This window comes from Podarcis vaucheri, assembly GCF_965113315.1.
Source record: "Podarcis vaucheri genome assembly, chromosome: 5".
In the NCBI taxonomy this organism is placed as follows: domain Eukaryota; kingdom Metazoa; phylum Chordata; class Lepidosauria; order Squamata; family Lacertidae; genus Podarcis; species Podarcis vaucheri.
Window position 1 is genome coordinate 52262827 of NC_138763.1, and position 19113 is coordinate 52281939.

At 42.0% G+C, this 19113-nt stretch overlaps 1 protein-coding gene across 3 annotated transcripts in view; it reads right to left on the reverse strand.

Moving 5' to 3' along the window:
- The window catches only part of AFAP1L2 (actin filament associated protein 1 like 2), a 74557-nt gene that overhangs the window by 16092 nt on the left and 39352 nt on the right, over window positions 1-19113 (reverse strand). For 2 of the 3 annotated variants that reach the window (XM_082222574.1, XM_082222573.1), the window contains exons 2-5: window positions 10258-10386; window positions 8939-9016; window positions 6966-7060; window positions 3622-3712 (exon numbers count right to left, since the gene is read on the reverse strand). In XM_082222574.1, the coding sequence (XP_082078700.1) occupies window positions 3622-3712; window positions 6966-7060; window positions 8939-9016; window positions 10258-10386 (393 nt within the window). Of the gene's footprint in view, window positions 1-3621; window positions 3713-6965; window positions 7061-8938; window positions 9017-10257; window positions 10387-17357; window positions 17461-19113 lie in introns of those variants that run through there. The other variant, XM_082222575.1, reaches the window with a different exon arrangement.

The following is a 19113-nucleotide window of genomic DNA, read 5'->3' on the forward strand; positions in this document are numbered from 1 at the left end:
ATATGCTACTACAGTCAGCATATGGAGAATGACCTATAGGCAGAACCACGGGGAAAGAAACTTAATTTAAATTTAATTTCAAACAACTGACAAATGGCAAAAATAAGTAAATATTTGTTTAGAACAGTGGAAACCATGATACAAAATAGACAGCAAATTAAAAATGATATAGAAGTTATAAAGCTGTAAATTATATAAAATTGAGTACACGAATAGTTGAAACAGGTACAATGAAGCTACTCAGCAGAAGTAATATAAAGCTGTTTGCATAAGCTGCTTAAGGCATCTAAATCTAGCGCCCTCCCTCCAATCCAGCAAATTTAGAGGCAATAAGAATGTTTCACTACATTATAAAGGCATTCCAAAGCAATATAGGGGAAGTTAAATGAGATATAGGCTATTCCACAGTATTGAGATAACTTGATCACAGAATGGAAATGATTCATAATATAAAGGCACAGAGAACAGAGCAGTTTCTAAGATCCCTGCAGATCATTGACAAATCCCAGACTTTTCTGCATCTCCCCAAAGCACCATGTCTTCAGCACTCAGGAGAAATGCTATTAGGAGAAGGGAAAGGAAACAATATTGGCCAAAAGATCAGATTAGAAAGCAGAGAGACTTTGAGTGAGAAACATCAAAAAGGTACCCCCAAATAGAAATGTATTAAAGTAGTAAGATATTCCATTCCCAATTAGGTAAAAAGTCTGTGTTGTTCCAGCACAGGCTTGAATGGGTCACAGAGGTAATTATCTAGAATTTTTTATCTTGTTTTTAATTGGATTATAGTGTAACCTGAATTTACTCATTCAGGTGATGCTATCAGAGAACTGGCAGCTGAGTCACCTATCTCCAAAGCAAGATATAGGGCTCGTTGCTGTGTTTAATCTCATTTGTATGGTAGGAAGAATGATCCATGTAATCAAGGATCCTTAGCCAGCATCTTTTGTGCTCTTCCAGACTCTGGCCTAGGCACAAGATAATCATAGCTTCCTGAAACCAAACTTCAGCTCATTCAATATGTGGATCTGCTCCTTTTGTACCAGAATCCGGAAAGAAATTCCAAAAAAGAACCTAATTAACACATTTCAATCCCCTTTTCTTTCTCTGCGATAAACTGTTACGTCACCCTCATTGTAAAACAGTGATATATCTCTCTCTCTCTGTCTGCCTACCTGTCTGTCTGTCTTTGTGTCTCTGTCTCTCTGTATTCAGCATTTAATTCGGATGGGCTCAGCCTATAGCGCCAGCACCATTCCACTCGCTTCATTTTGAGTCGCATTTGTTCTCTAAATTAATATCACTCATTTCATCCCTGGCTTCTGTGTTGCTTATTACCAAGCAAGAATATTCGTCTGCTTATGTCCTGCCCTGAAGCCCACTGAAGTTGAAGTGCATGGAAATGACAAAAGCATTTTGGAATAAGACTTCTGCTTCCACAGTTAAGATTGGCTAGCAACATCTACAGTTCTGTAGCTGCCTGCTAAGAGATCATGCCTGGCTAAGAGATCGCAAAAAAATAGACAGCAACTTTCCAATCCTTTATCACCCCTCGCCACACATATGCATTCAGGATGAGAATGTGATCATGCGGTGATCCTTTAACCATGTATCAATGGTGAAAGACAATCTTTGTTCATATGACAAGGAAGTCAATGCATGAGTGTTAAGTTTTGGAAACATGCCATACCCATAGTTATTGTGGCATATATTACTCCCTCGGTAACCTGCAACCCTGGTCTGGATCCAGTAGCTGCAAGCCTACCGTAAAGACCTGCACAAGCACAAATGGAAAAGAGAGGGAGAGAGAGGAAGAAAGAAAAAGACCTGCAAATGAACCTCAATGATCATTAAATTCTTTTAGAAGGAGAAAGCATAATTTATATGATGAACTATGGAATAATTAGAAACAGTCTGCTTAGAACAGTCTCTTTTGCCAAAAATATGGTGATAAGCACCATAAATAAAAACACTTGCAAATTCAGTTTGAATAATTACAATTCAGTGTTCAGCCTTTGTGGTACCACTCAGTTCCATTTTATATATATATATACACACACACACACACACACATATATATATATATATATATATATATATATATATATATATATATATATATATATATATATATAAAATAAACTATTCAATTATTTTACAGCTCATGACAATGCCAAAGGTAGTAAATACCAGTTCTTGGAAACCACAGGAGGGGAGAGTGCACTACAATATGCAGTCAACAAGGAAACGAAGGACCCATACTGAGGAAGACGGAAGTCTTAACGTATGAGAGAACTTTCTTTTATAGTGGTACCTCTGGTTACAAACCCTTTGGGTTACAAACCCTTTGGGTTACAGACTCTGCTAACCAAGAAATAGTACCTTAGGTTATGAACTTTACCTCAGGATGAGAACACAAATTGTGCACCAGCAGCATGGCGGCAGTGGAAGGCCCCTTTAGCTAAAGTGGTACCTCAGGTTAAGAACGGTTTCAGGTTAAGAACTAACCTCCGGAACTAATTAAGTATGTAACCAGAGGTACCACTGTATATGTAACAGTTTATTTGTATTTGATGTGATTTGTTTTTTCTTTTGTTCTTTTTGTGGTGAATGGATTCAATAGTTAAAATCAATAAAAATTAAATTGAAAAAGAAAAGAAAAGGAGGGGAGAATGCTCTTGCGGAGGGTTTCCCAGAGGCATTGGGGGTGGCCACTGTGAGAGCAGACTAGATGGGCCATTGGCCTGATCCAGCAAACTCTTCTTATATATGGGTCACCACTGCATTGTTGCACTGATGTAGAAATGTTCTCCATTTACTCCAGTCATAAATCGTTCCTTAATACATCACATACCACAGTTGGGATTCACTATTATTCCACACATATTATAAGAGTGCTGCGTGCATGAGGAGATTCTGTGTCTGAAATGAATAAGCACAGAAACTGGTAATGGTCACAGCCTAAGCATATCTGGGTTTACTCCAAAATAAAACCTACTAATCTCAAGAGATATGCCTAGGATTGCAGTGTGAGAACTTCAACGATCCTCTTACGTTCTCTTTGGTCTGGTAACTTATGATTAATCATGATGTCCATCCTAGGTGCTACAGAGTAATGTACGTGCAAAAGGGGGGGGGGGAGGAAAAGGAAAGCTGGCCAAATAAATTCAGTCTGCTCTTCCAGAGACTGGAGCCTAGAACTTCTCTAGAACATGCTTGTTCATTATCAGCAACAGAAAGCAAGACGGTTGCTATTCACTTTTACAAAGACACTACAATCCTTACCTTTCTCACTGAGCCCTTATTCAGTCAGTAAACCTTATTCAGCCAAGGGCAGTTTTGGTGTGGAGATCAGGCTGAAAATGTAGCATCAGTGACCATGTTCAGCTCTGAATGAACTCAACATCTTCACTTGTCAGCAATCTCTTAAAAATCTTTGGATGCAAGAATATACCTTTAAATTCTCTGGTACTAAACTGACAACGTGACAAACACTAAACATATAGATTATAGATCACATTTCCAATATTTGTATCTGAGTGTTTTATTTATTTATTTTCCAACGCAGTTGCATTGCCTATTTCTAGAAGTAATGAAATACTTGGGAGCACACCTACGTACCGATCAGTGAGACACCAAAGGGCTCAGCTTCTTCATAGTAGCCTTCTGGAGACTCAGTTTTGGATCCTGAATGTTGCTTTGCTTCTGAAATCTGTGGAACGCAAACAATAGCTAGAAAATGTGTAGCTAAAGACCCAGACTTCTGAAATAAATTTTTACGATGGTATCTGTAATTCAGAATAAGGAAGAATTCTTTTATAGAGGCAAGACTCACGTCACTGGAAAACCTCTGACATAAGAACAGATACTGAATTATCAAAAGGACCTGTCAGTTTAAGATGAGGTTTAAAATGAGACCAAGGTTCAAATTCCACAAAGCTGGAAAACCAGAAGCTAATGCTGAGGCCTTAACAGTTGTGCCCAGTGAACAGTGTCACAAATTGTGCTTGCTTACAACATACTCCCTCCATGCACACACACATTTCCTTGGTCCTTCAGGCTCAAATCCAGATGGGGAAGACGAAGTGCCTAGGTCTAGCAAAGGCACCCCACATCATTCTAGTCCTCTGCGTGTGACATCCATGGTTCTATAGTGTGCCTAAGGAATATGTGGTACTGGGTGTGCATGCATGGTTATGGTGTGTGTGGTTGTGGGTTGTGCTAGGCAGTCCCCAAAACAGTCTCAAGGTGCCCACAAGCCCAAAAAACTTTGGCAATCCAAGTTCTAATCACTGCTCCACACTGTCACGTTCAACAGCTAGTGAAATAGGCACTGCTCATAGCATCCTCTAGATGGCTTCCATTAAAAATATTATCATACTGGCAAAATTCCTGCTTCAAAATTTAATCTGTGTGTGTACCATATTTTGCCTATAGTTAAGAAACGCCTTGCTGAATCAGATCAAAAATTATTAAATTGTTGTGGTCCTTATTCAGTAAGTAAACCTTATTCAGCCAAAGGAAGTTTTTGTGTGGAGATCAGGCAGAAAATGTTTTGCCACACAATAAGCCACACCTAAGGAAACCAAGCAGAGACCTAACCATGGAACACTAAATGGATAGCATACAGTAACCAGGCAGAATAGAGCTGTCCCTTATTTCTTATTTAAAGCTGATCTTATAACTGGAGAATTGTATTTTAGTTTTCCCTTTGCAAGAGTAATTTCAATGGTGATGGTGATGGGAGTCAAGCTTAGAAATACACCAGACATTTTCAAAGCCAGTATAAGTGAAAAAGAAAATAGATAAATAATATTGGAGTAAACCAACACTTTCAAAAGATTCTAAGCACTGGAAAGTCCCTGGATGGCTGCCAAATCTATCCTAATGTGCAGCCCAAAGCTGAGGGAAGAAATCAAGACACAAAATACTTTGGAAAGCATCCCAAAGGACAAGCTAAAAGTCAATATTTTCAGGATAAACTGCCTAGAGAGGGAAACTTCCATGAACTTTTTAGGGGACCCAACTCCAGATTCCCGAATGCACCTCATTTTCTGCTCCTCCACAGGCAGAGTTGTGTATGTGTTCCTACCTAGACAAGTTGTGTAAGAATCTCTGTGCACTAGCATTGCCAATTTAATTTGCATATTCCTTTCGAAACAGGCAGTTGGAGAGTACGGACCCCAGAACCTTGCATGTGCCACCCTGTCTACAGCTGCAGCTTTGTCTAGCCTGCAAGGCTAGGCATTACCCATTCCTAGTTACCACCAGGAACAGAAGTATAACTGGCAGCTTTTCTGTGGCATGTAATTGCTAGTAGCGATAATATGAATACTATGAATTTGGTGCAGATGGAATTTGTCCTCACATCTTCAGAGAGAACCATGACTGATGACGTGACAAGTATGTATTTGAGGGTATCCCTCAGCATCTTCTAGTGACCTGCCCTTTTCCCAGTCCATGATGGCTTCATAGCATGAGATAGATGCACTTTATTTCGGAAGAAAATCCCCGCTTAAAGAAGATCTGATGCTTTTGAAACAGAGTTCACTACACTTGGTTCCACCAGTGTTGGGACAGCTTTTAATATTTTAAATATTAAATGATTCAAACCATTTAAAAATGAATATTTGCCAATGAATCTCATTTGTTGCTGACGTTTCATCTTACAACACCGTTTCAAAGATGATGCAGCTCAAGATAACCACAAGATTCTCCAAGTAGACAAACACGCACACACAACTCTTCCAAGTGCCAGCAGATAAAAGTATATAGTGAACCTGCTCACTTGAATATACAGAATGGCAGATATGTGATTCAATATAACCACAGCACTCTCAAGTATCTTGTCTCCATTGGTACCTTGACAAAATATTTACTCACCTTTGCAAAATGGTAAAATGCAAAGTAATACCCAATAGCATAAAGGTCAGCTCTTTTTTCTTTTTGGCAATAATGGTGAACATTTTGGAACCTGGTTAAAGATTTAAGTGCTTAAAATCCAAACAGGAAAATAAAGCCAATTTCTCGATGGGGACCAGGCGGGAAACATGTCCCTGAGTTGCAGCTATTGCATGCCGGCACTGAAGCCAAGTAACATCATACTTTGTAGAAAGATTAAAACATCAAGTTCTGCCTACGTTTATGAAATAAACTGCAATATTTTCCTATACAGCAAAATGAAGTTTTGGATGAGGGGAGAAGAAAGAAAGAAACAATGACCAGTAGTCACTAACAATGGACTAGGTGGTGCAATAGATGCATCTGGTCATGCAGCCATTCCCAACCTGGTGCCCTTTGGATGTTTGGGATTACAACTCCCACCAGTCCCAGTCAGCACAACCGTGCTCATGGGAGTTGTAATCCAACCTATGAGGAAGGCTGCTTTAATGAGTTAAAAGTGTCATTTATTCTTTTCTTCCAGAGACACAGAAGGTTGCATCCAATGTGAGTTCTATTCAGAGCTGAACCACTGAAGTTAATGGACCTGAATTAAAAATGTCTATTCATTTCAGGGTTGTTAAACTACAGTTTCCTGTTGTGTGTGAACTGCAAAACTGGTTTAATCCTACTACAAACCAGGCTCTGATTCTGGGTTAACATCTTCGGTCTGTAGTTGACATTAAACCACATCATCATGCAATTTTTGAAGATGAAGCAAGACCAATGGAGGAAACCGTATTGCAGAGATGTTGACACGTGTGTGTGTGTGTGAGAGAGAGAGAGAGAGAGAGAGAGAGAGTTGCCAGTGCCCATAATGCTGTAAGTGCTCTATAAATGTTTAATAAATATTGATGTATCATTTGAGAGAGAAAAGGCAGCTCTAGGGTTTTTTCAGACCTCTGTATCTTACATTACAACTCACTTCAAAGGGCACTAAATTCTATCCCAGAAGATGAATGGCACTTGCATTATTGTTATGCAGAGTACGTTGAAAGGAAGTAAATGAACAAACAAGAACTTACTATTTTTGAAGGTGGGAGGTCTGGCAAACTCTTCTGAGGTGGAGACAAATGCTGTTCCACCTCCCCATTGGTCAAGGAGTCTCTGCAACCCAACACTGCAGCCCAAACAGAAATAACATCATGCAAACAGTCCATCACATAGACCAAGCTCAGAAACATTCTTGGATGCTATGCTTTTGTTTTGGAGGAAGCATTGCATTAAATTAGAGAGCATATTACAGACCACAAAAATGGCATTTGATACCACCTCCAAGAATATGGCGAAAAAGCGGCTAGGGACACGCTCTCTTGCTAGTTGTGGGTTTGCTGGCACATATTTGCTTGACACTGCAAAGACCAAGATGTCTTAAAAATAATCTGTCTACTTGCAGGGCAAGGCTGACGTCTATATTGAGCAGTCCTAAGTATTCACCCTGTCATTACTGTTGGTTTTAACTTGCAGGGGCAACTCAGTCTTTTCCTAAATCCAAACAAACAGAACTCACACTGAGAAAGAGCTACAATCTCAGCAGTTGGGGAAATACTTCCAGCCAATTTTCAGCTAGTTGGCAGGTGAAGTGCTGCCTCCATAATCCTGGGATCCATGGAGTATTAACAACCTAGGGAGGTGTGGAAAGGTAGTACAGGGCTCTGGCTATGTTGGCAACTGAAGGGAAGAAGCTCAATTCTCCTCTGCAGGGCCTGACTATGAGTGGAAACAGACGACTGCTAATCACACAGCAGCTGCTTAAAACCACATGACTCTTGCTTAAAGATTTCACACAGAAGCATATATGGAAAAGCAGTGACCTACAGACCTCAGAATGGCTGCAGGGGGCTTTTGAACATAGGTAATCCTAGGAAACATAAACAGTCCTGCCCTCCAGGGGCAGCTGGTGGCGAGGGCACTGTCATGCAGCAGGGCTCCCCCTTAGTGGTGCTCACTGGGAGGGAGAAGAGGGACACATCAGGGAGATCACTGCTGTGCTGGAGCAGTGGCTGGAGGGCCCTACTGGTTCTGCCACTGCACCTGCACCATGCTGACCTCCCTGCCACCTCACCTCTGCCTGTAAGCACAGTGGCGCCTTTCTACACCAGCCATTCTCCCCGTCCCCCGTCCCCCCCGCCGCCCACTGCCATCTTCAAATATGGTGGTGGAGATAGATGCACATTCTCATCCATGCACATATAGAAGAAGCAATTCCATGTCTGAAGTGGCCCTATGATTCCCACAAACAGCCCCAGCACACCTGCTACTGAAAATGGAAGCACAGAAACCAGTCCTGGAAAGACGGGCATGAATTCTGATGCATAAACATACAATATAAGGTATCAGAAGCTCTGTTCTTTTCAGACTAGCTGGGAAGCCACAATAACAGCTGTGCATCCACATCCTGTCATGGGAGTAATAGGGTTCTGGTGTAAGGCTGCGAGCAGCAAAGCAAAATCCAGAGCACCCAGTGATGTTATTAGCCAAGTAAATTGGACATCTGCCTCCCTTCCCTTGGCTTCTCAGATTTCCTGATCTTTGTTTCTACACATCTTAATTAAGAGGCACCTGAAAGCAGCTCTGCGTCCTGCATTTCTCCATCTGTATCTGTATGACAAACCCAGGGAGGGGTTAAAAGTTAAAATGGATCAGTGAACATGGGCAGAGTTTACCATGTCTGTCTGGAAAATGGGTACGAGAAGCACAGACTTAACAATGAACTGGTACTGTGAGTTGGATGGTGTTTTTTAAAAAACAATACATGTGATCCGTTCATGCATAAGAAGCACATTCAGCAGCGAAATGGGGAAGGGCCATAGCTCAGTGGTAGAAAATGTGCCTTGCATGCAGCAGGCCCCTGTTCGATTCCAAGCATATCTAGCTGGGCTTTGAGAAACCCCTCTCTGAAATGTTGGGGGGCCAATGCCAGGCTGTGTAGGCAATACTACACTGACCTAGATGGACCAATGGTCTGACTCCGTATAAGGCAATCTTACATTCCTACCTTTGTCTGGTTTCTCTGGTTCACCGTGTTGCTTATTGATGGTGACTTTGTTCATGTAAATGTATTCCTCATCACCACCTATGAGGTGAAGAATGTAAGCTCATTATTCTCTTGCGTATACTTGCACTGCATAGCAAATCATGCATTGTAGAGCAGAGCATCTCAAGCAAAGCAGCTCCTGGAGGAATTTTTAAACCATTTGCTTGGTCAGAAAGGATATCTGTCCATCTCTTTTTGTTGTTGTTTTTTAAAAAAAACATTATTATCAGAGGAGGCTTGTTCTAATGACTTAGCTCAGTGGCGCCTTAACTGACATTGCTCTTGCACAGTTTATCTTGATTGTAGCTAAGAAGCTGTGCGCTTGCCACCCCTGGCGGTGGAAGTTTCTTAGAGAGACTCAGCTCTTTCAAAGTTTATCTTCTTATCATTATTGCAAATTAGATGATTCAGGAAATCTTGAATGAATTTAAAAATACATTGATATTAAGAGCAAATGGAACAACAGCTCAGTTGGTTAGAGCATCATGCTGATAACACCAAGATCACAGGTTCAGTCCCCGTAAGAGACAGCTGCAGATTCCTACATTGCAGGGGGCTGGAGTAGACGGTCCTCAGGGTCCCTTCCACCTCTACAATTATATAATTATAAGAAATGAGATTAGCTTGATTCAAGGGCTTTTATATTCACTTCTTTTCTCATGTGCATTTGGGTACTGCATAGCAATTTGACAGAACAACCAGCACACACTGAACGTACTGGACTTTTGGAAAACGTTTTTTGTGTACCTGTTTGTGCGTGTGTGCATGTACAAATGCATGGGTAGGCAAATTAAGGCCCGGGGGCCGGATCCAGCGCAATCACCATCTAAATCCGGCCCATGGACAGTCCAGAAATCAGTCTGTTTTTACATGAGTAGAATGTGCCCTTTTATTTAAAATGCATCTCTGGGTTATTTGTGGGGCATAGCAACTTGTTCATTATTTTTTTCCCCAAAATCTAGTCCGGCCCTCCACAAGGTCTGAGGGACAGTGGACCAGCCCCCTGCTGAAAAAGTTTGCTGACCCCTATACAAATGTATGCACTGCACATATATTCCTGCTACCCAGGGCTAACTCTTTGTGCAAAAAGTAGACTTCAGTTTGGGGGAGATTGTGACACAATAAGTAACTTTCCCTTTAACAAAAGACTGTTGGCTGTTTCCACATGCAATTGGGGAGGCCATAGTTTAGATGCAAAAGTAGACCAGTATCGGTATCAGCAAATGATAGCTCTGAGAAGCTCTTCTGAAATCAGTGCTCTTTTACACAACTGTGCTTACCACTTGATTTCGTGCACAACCTGAGGAGGTCAGCGAGGAAGTTCTTCTTCACAACGGCGGTGCTGCTGAGGTTCTCCTTGTCCAGTATCTTCAGAAAATCTTCAAGTTCTGTAAGCAGTTGCTCCAGAGCTGAAGTAGACATAAAACAGATTTGCAAATGCTATTAAGCCCTGTCCAGTGGTTAAATATATAAAAGGGGTTTATAGCGACCCTTGAAGAACCCAACATTTCTTGAATCAATTTGCATTTTAAACCCAAACCTATACAGTGGTGCCTCGCAAGACGAAATTAATTCGTTCCGCGAGTTTTGTCGCCTTGCAGTTTTTTTCGTCTTGCGAAGCACGGTGTCGGAAAAGTTTTGGAAAAGCTTCAAAAATCACCAAAGTCTTCAAAAACCTCAAAAAAGGCTACCACACCGCGTGCTATAAGTTGCTCCTCGAAGTCAAGTCGCAACTGTATTAACGGTTTTAAGAAAAAGGAAACAAACTTGCAAGACGTTTCCGTCTTGCGAAGCAAGCCCATAGGGAAAATCGTCTTGCGAGGCAACTCAAAAAACCAAAAACCCTTTCGTTTTGCGAGTTTTCCGTCTTGCAAGGCATTCGTCTTGCGAGGTACCACTGTACCTTTATAGAATCATAGAATCATAGAATCATAGAATCATAGAGTTGGAAGAGACCACAAGGGCCATCGAGTCCACTCCCCTGCCAAGCAGGAAACACCATCAGAGCACTCCTGACATATGGTTGTCAAGCCTCTGCTTAAAGACCTCCAAAGTAGGAGACTCCACCACACTCCTTGGCAGCAAATTCCACTGTCGAACAGCTCTTACTGTCAGGAAGTTCTTCCTAATTTTCCACTATCCATTTTACCTTACATCTCATGCATTAAATGCAAAATATAAGAGCTTGGGACCAGTTTATCTGCAAGATCGCCTTACCCCTTATATGTCTACTCAACTGCTTGGATGAATGGAAAGGGCACTGTTAAAGGAGACTCCACACTTACGAGAAATGGATCTTTTAGTGTGGCAACACTTTCCCTTTGGAACTCTCTGCTTCCTAACATCAGGCAAGTGCCTTCACTATATTCTTTGAAGTGCCTGCTTAAAACATTTTTACTGAGGCAAAAGTATCCAGACACATAGAAGTTACACGTGTTTTACCTCTTTTTTTACTACTGTTGATTTCAATCCCCTTTTGAACATTTTTAAATACCTGCTTTTAACTTTTATTCAGAATTTTAATGTTTTATGTTTTCATAAACCACTTAGAGGTTTTCTCTCAATAAAGAAGTATATACATTTTGTTAAATAAATACATGCAAAAGATACTTTTGGACCAAATTTTTGACTCTCTATACTAAGAGTTGCTGGACTATCTGAATCTTGCAGGAGATGCTTCAGACTTTTCTTTTTGAATGCTGGAATCTCAACCAACATTAACAATCTTTTCAGTATGCGCACACATAAAAATGACATATTACAAAATATGTGAAATGTAAGATTTGTTCAACACTTGGCGCAAACCTTTTCTTTTCTTACTCCCATTGGATATGCTACTAACAATAACAGAGATTGGATTGAACATAACGCATTCAAAATGCTACACTATAATCCACAAGCCAGTCCTTTGCTATTTGTAATCCGTTTCATCACCCTTATAACGATGCTCAAACCCTGACACAGGGAAGATGGCAACATGAGAGACAAGGCCCTAATACTATTAGCTGGGACAATTTAGACAGCTGTGAGTGAAACAGATCTCTGGAATGCTTGCATGATTTAACAAATTTGATTCCCCCCCCCAAAGCACCATCCTTTCCCACAAAACAATGCAACATTTATTTGTAAGGAGAGATGAACACCTTATGGAAAGAATGACTTCTAACAGTTGACCCAGGTCAATGTTCTTCAAACGGAGCTATGAAGAAGCAATAACATTTCTCTGCATACACAAATCTAGCCCAACGAACCTGAAGGGGAGATTTTCCCAGACCCTCCTTTCCATCTCTTCCTCCCCTCCTCTTCCAAACATCTGTCTAAAACTTTCTGAGCTGGCACCATTCATTTCCCTAGCAGACTGCCTTGGCAGAAGGCACTTGACTTGCAACGGCTCCGTTCTTTGTCTGCTACAGAAAAATCAACAGACCAGCTGATCATTCGGTGCCGGTTTAGAGTAAGCATTCAAGTTGCTGAATGGTGGGTGCTGCTGGCTTTTTGTGGATTTTCCAGCCCATCCTGCCAGGCACATTCCAAGGCTTACAGGGGTCGGCTGCTGCTGTAGGGAAAGGGAAAGTAGATTTGTGATGACAGAAGGAGAAAGCTATTCTCTCCAACTGTGAAAAGAAACAGATGTGTTGGTAGGGGCTGCCGAAGCAGCTGGATGACTTTTAGGAGGACAACGGATCTTCCAAAGGGAACAAAACATGCACTGATTCAGAAAAGTAGGCCCTCTGGTGCTACCCACTCGCCTGAGACCCCAGAGAAGAATTAAGACAATGGTGAACTATCCACAGCAGAAGGAGAGGGATCGTTATGCTCCTTGGTCTACACCAGTCGCCAGTGAATTCAACTTAAGCAAAATCAGAGGCGTATTTCACAAGATGTGTTGAATTTTTGGGGTGGGGTGGGGGTGGGGAAGGAGCACTGATCTTGAACTTGTTTTATCTTTTTAATTTGTGAAATAAAGTAGGTCGCTATAGAAGGCAATTAAGGTGGAAACAGCCATTTCCCATTTTGTTTCTAATTTCTGGCCATGTGGCTATTAAATAAGAATGATCTGGAAAATGAGTATTATTCCGTTCCTGTGGTCTTTTAAAAAATGCACACTATTAGTCACCAATTGACATTTTTAGCACAAAATTATCTTTTTAAAAAACCATGCGGCAAATGAACTCAACTCTACCTCTGCGGATGCGGTCTTAAACGGATGTGCACTTTTAGTCACCAGTTACAATTTTTATCACAGAGAAACAACATCTAGGCTTTCCCCCAAGTATATTTGTCTAATGTGGCATGAGGTTGTGACATCTTGCACTGCAAATTATACAGTGGGGGGGGGAAGTATTTGATCCTCTGCTAAATTTGCCCGTTTGCCCTCTGACGAAGAAATGACCAGTCCATAATTTTAATGGTAGGTTTATTGTAGCTGTGAGAGACAGAGTAACAACAGGAAAGCCCCCAGAAACCCAGAAGACAAAAGTCAGAGATTGATGTGAATTAAAATGAGTGAAATAAGTAACTGATCCCCTATCAACCAGCCAGATGTCAGGCTACCTGGTATCTTCACTATATGTAACGAGCTGAGATTAGAAGAACCTGCTGTAAACTCAACACTGACAATATAAACCAGGAAGCACAGACAGACTGAGAAAGACTCAATAAAACATGGTTTACTGGAACTTTGGATAATCTGGTTTTGTTTGTTTGTTTGTTTGTTTGTTTGTTTAATTTGCATACCAGCCTTCATCCAAAGATTTCAAGGCAGTTCACAGAAGATTATGATGCAGAAATCTGCAGTGACAAGGCTGAACTGGCAATGCTAAATAATGTAGATAATTCTCTACCCAGTTTCTTTTTTATATAAAAGGAAGTAATTTATTTATTTATTTATTACATTTTATATCTCACCTTTTCCCAAGGAATTCATGGGATTCCTTGATATGGCCCTGCATTCAGATCATCACCAGATCCCAGTCAACTTACTTTTACCAATGTTGTTGCATCATGTGCATTTGGTGGTGAAAGGAGGCTTTTTTCTCCATTAGGGGCACCTGGCCCACAGAAAACACAATACTCGGGGCCTGATCCTTGTCAGGTGAGCAAGACAGAAACAGCTCTCAAGGGCATTTTCAAAGCCTATTTGAGAAGCCTTCTAAGCATTCCTCCCTACTCTGGTCCACATGATTCAATGTTGGCCAACTGGCCTCCCTTTGGGCTGTCTACTCCTCTCCCTGAAACCTCTGCCAAAGCTTCACTGCACAGTGACCACAGACTTGAGCCAACTCTACTTATCTCTGAACACATTCTCCTCTCTCACACACACACCGACACATCTGCCTAACAGTACTTGTGGGATGTGTGCTTGTACTTCATCACTGCTTTCCAGAGACTTCAGAGCTGGCTGAATTTATTGAAAGACCAGAGGTAACACTGTGGACCCATGGACCGAATGTTCCCCACCTCTGCTCTAGGCTATGCCTGTGGAACCCAACGGTCAACTCCGCATGCACAGAGGGGAGCAGGATCATGGACCCTATGTGCGCGCTCCCAGGTCTTCAGCCAGGAACTATGGTTATGCCAGGGTTCCCAAACACATACAGGTCTTAGGCATGTACAGTTCTATGTGCTTCACTCCTGTTCTTACATTCCATATGAGATGCGGAGGTCGGGACTGACAGGCACATCAAGGCTGAGGGGTGGGGCCAGTGGCCAAAATCCCACTCCTTTCCATGCACTGATTGAACACATGAACAGGGGAACATGAAAGCAAGGTTTAGGTGAGTTATTGAAAAGTAGTAAGATTTCAACCAAGATGACAACTGAAATACCCTCAATAACCTGGCCCAGTCCAGAACACCCAAAATAAACCAAGTTCTCCCAACCGTTTATGGTTGCCCACTAGGCTCTAGTACATGGATGTGGACCCTAGACCAAATGCTTCCATGGGCTTCCATCTGGTCCTCAGCCCACACCCCTCATCAACACTCCTTGGGTGCTTTTGCCTAGCTGCAATATGTCCTTGCAGTGTGATAATGCCTCTTGCTTGCCCGGTGCAAACTAGACAAGCCAAGCCAACTAGAATGGATGAGGAAGACAGTATCTATTGTTCACAGGACATCTGCAGGAGAGCACACAGAATTCCTTCCTCCCCCTCCACCCGCACAAGGGACTTTCCAATCTCAAAGCATCCATCAAAAAAAATAAAATAAAAAAAATAGCCTTGTCAGTTTCAACAGCCAAGAATCTGTGGAAAGCATAGCATTTGTCCAAGGTACAGAATTCTGCAGTTTAGGTGCTCCGAGGAAAATGTGAGAATCTTGCAACAAAGGGGGCAAACCTGGAGAGGAGAAGTGCAAATGCTTTGCAACACATCACAAAGCAACAAACGAACATCTAATATGCATTTATTGTGCAATAAAGACGGTGAAAGCAATTCCAGCAACTCTAATCATACCTCAGAAAGATTTAATGTCTGGTTTTGGAAACTCCTATTTGAACAGTTTGGCCTTGTCTTCCTATACAACATGAAACATGGCGAGGGAGACAATGGGCCTTGTTGCTTGTGGGCAGAGTGCCCAACTGCTGAAGCCAACCAACACAATATGGGCCATTCTGGAAGTCTGGACAATCATCTTATTGATGAACTGTCATCTCTAAACCAGGAACTCTGAACTTTAAGTAAGAGACAGCAGAAAAGGCAGACAAGGCTTTCCAGTTTGCTGAACAAATGACAGACTGGCTCCCCTCCTCCTTCACAGGGTGGTGGGAGGACTCAAGAAGCGGAAAAGAGAAGAGAGAGAAAAATGCCCAGAAGGCTCAATGAAGGAACGGCACTCCTGTCCCCTGCTCCCACACTATGAACAATCACATTCTTCCAAGTGCCTTATTGCAATGCTGAAAATTAATATAGTGAGATCCTTCATAAATAAGTGACTCCCAGTTTTCCATTCTGAGCCTTTGCTTCTAGTTTTGCTCTAGATTCAGATCACAGCACAGGGAGGGTTCCCCAGATTAACATCCTTAGCCTGAGGTTTGAATTTTTGACTGGAAGCACACTTCCCCTTCTTAACAATGCCTTCTCTTTTTTTGCTAGAAAGCTTGACATCCGAAAGTTGACTCAAAGACTTTGGCTGTCCAAGTGCTGCCTCAGCTTCCGACAACTTTTTCCTCCAGCAAAATCAACCCAGCATATTGTGGTACATTTAACCAGCTCCAAAAAACTCTACATGGAGAAGACAACATCAACTTGATGGTGGTCCTGTTTGCTTCCTCACCAAGGCTGAGAAAGTTACATGCATTGGGTACCAAACAATCTGCCTTTGGCCAGATTGTCATATGGAGAGATACAGTGGTACCTCGGGTTACATATGCTTCAGGTTACATACGCTTCAGGTTACAGACTCCGCTAACCCATAAATAGTGCTTCAGGTTAAGAACTTTGCTTCAGGTTGAGAACAGAAATCGTGCTCTGGCAGCATGGCGGCAGCAGGAAGCCCCATTAGCTAAAGTGGTGTTTCAGGTTAAGAACAGACCTCCGGAACGAATTAAGTACTTAACCCGAGGTACCACTGTATATGGTCCTTCCATGACATCATTAAAAGTAGGGTTAGTGTCTTGTCATCAATGCAGATACTTGTGGAGCAGCGGGGAGTGGTGAACTTCAGCTTTCTGTACACTATCTACTGCAGTGTGTGGGCTAAAGACTTTGCATGTTGTTGGCATCCACCTGTCTCAAGAGAGAATGGAGTGTGCCTTCGGGGGTGAAGTCAAACTGCTGTGTTAGCAGCACTGAAGTGACCTTTATGGGGCGCAAGCCTGGGCAGTGTGTATGGGCTGCTCAAACACCAAGACCTCCCTCTTGGCCTCGCTGATGTGGCCCAAAGGAAAGCAGAGCAATACGTTTGGCCCCAGCTTGGCTGCAGGTGTTGCTGAAAGGAGGCATACAAGTTGCCATCCAAATCCCCTCTGGATTTGTATAGGGTTTCCTTCCTTAGCCTTTTCTTCTCCCAAATATATCCTGCAAAGCTGTGGAGGTTTAGCATCAGAGTTTTCCTTCTCCTAGAGTCCCAAGTTGATGAGCCCCATCTGCCCCTCACTTCCCTCCACAGCAGCCTTTCTCAACCTGTGGGTCCCCAGATGTTGTTGAACTACAACTCCCATCACCCCTAGCTAGCAAGGCCAGAGCTCAAGGATGATGGGAGTTGTAGTTCAACAACATCTGGGGACCTACAGCTTGAGAACCGCTGCTCCACAGCATGTGCATAAACTGTGTTCTTGACTGTTGGAACCACTATTGATCATGTCCGCTCAATCTGCAGTAGCCTGTCTTTGCATGCAAGGGAACTTCTTAACTCAGCAAGGGTTTGAGACCCATCCTCACCTGGTTTATCCAGCCAATCGAAGCTGCTTCCCAGGGTGTGGCCACTGTTGTATGAAGACAGCTTCTAGGAGCTTGACATGCCTTCCCGCATATTACAGGCACAGAAACCAGGCGACAGATAGGAAAAGGGGGAAGTAGATACATCAAACAGGTATGAATATCAGAAATTAGAATAGAGCGGTATATTGCAGAAGGAGAATGAACCTGCCAGCAGAAATTTTATTTCATATTCTATCTAGGAAAATAAGGGAACTTTGTGATCACATATTCTTTCCCTTTGTTCTACAATGTAACTATGACTTGAAATTCTATGTTAAACCAACAACAAGCAGCTTGATGGCATTCTAGCCAGGGTTGTAACTAATCAGTTGTTTGCCACACAAATGGCAATTATGGACATTAAAGAAAAAATGGTTGCCTGGTCAGGGAAAACAAATATTTTGCAAGTGATGGTAACTGCCCCTAACTAAATTTATTTCCTTACAGTATAACTCACTCTGTAAGCCTGCCTTTCTTGTTGAATCAAACACCATCATATTCTCCATCACTGTAAACACTTGTAATTAAAATCCTTGTAGATTAAAAAAAAAAAAGAATTGGGGAAAAGAATTGCACGTGTTTCACTGCAGTGCAGTTTTCTTTATCAGTGTATTCACTGGCAAATGACCAGCTATTTTAAAATCCAGCATACAAATTAATAATTCAGAAACATATAATTTTCCCACCACCAAATCTGACCTAGTAGCACACAAATTAAAAATGTCTGAATAGTTTGAATTTACGTAATTATGGATTTGGGGTGGATTCTGTTTGCCTTATGACCACAGGGGTGTGCGTATGTTACATGCAATGAGTGTACATAGAACACAGCAAATTTTTACTAGCTCAGTAATGTCTAGACTGTTGGATAGCAGCTCTCCAGCATTTCAGACAGGCTTCTCTCCCAGTTCTACCTGAAGATGCTGGGGACTAAACCTGGACCGTCTGCATGCAAAACAAATGCTCTGCCACTGAGATATGGCACTTCCCTATACAATCTCTATACTTGTCTATGTGAATAGTTGAGCTGTACAAGCTTTCAAACCCTTAACTCTCCCACATACACCATGCAGTGCATGGGCAGTAGGATGTGACTGAGTGCATAAAACAGTCTATTATTTGTTAATGTTCTTCAAAGACTTAAACCAGCAACCATGTCCTTGTGCTTTATTAAGGGCTGCTTCTGACACTGAGACAAAAATTTGACTGTGCTCACATAGCAAGAGGTGAGAAAACATCTTGGGTTGGATTCAGATCTAGCCATGCTTAGAGAAAACACACTGAAATAAATGGCACACATTATCCATCACGAACTCAAGTCCTACTGATTTCAACGCACCCCTCCAGGGCTGGGGATGTTCTGGGGCTCAAAACTCCCATAATGTCCAGGCAGCATAATCAGTGGTCATGGAGGATGGAAGTTATAGTCTCACAATATCTGGAAGGCCACAGGTTCCCCATGTGCAGTCTACTCTAAGCATGACTAAGTCTGGCTCAAGCCCAGGAGGTAGCAAATAGAGCACAAACCCACTTCTCAACAAGGATACATATTTTGTGGGAAAGGATCCAGAGTCTGACAAATGTACATGCATGTATTTTAAGACACAGATGCTTGCATCTGCATCTTTAAAAAGTAACACTGAAGGTGGCCTTTAACTGCCCTGAAGTCCCAGACTTGGCAAAACAGCCATTTATCGGATAGAAGAGATTTTGTTAC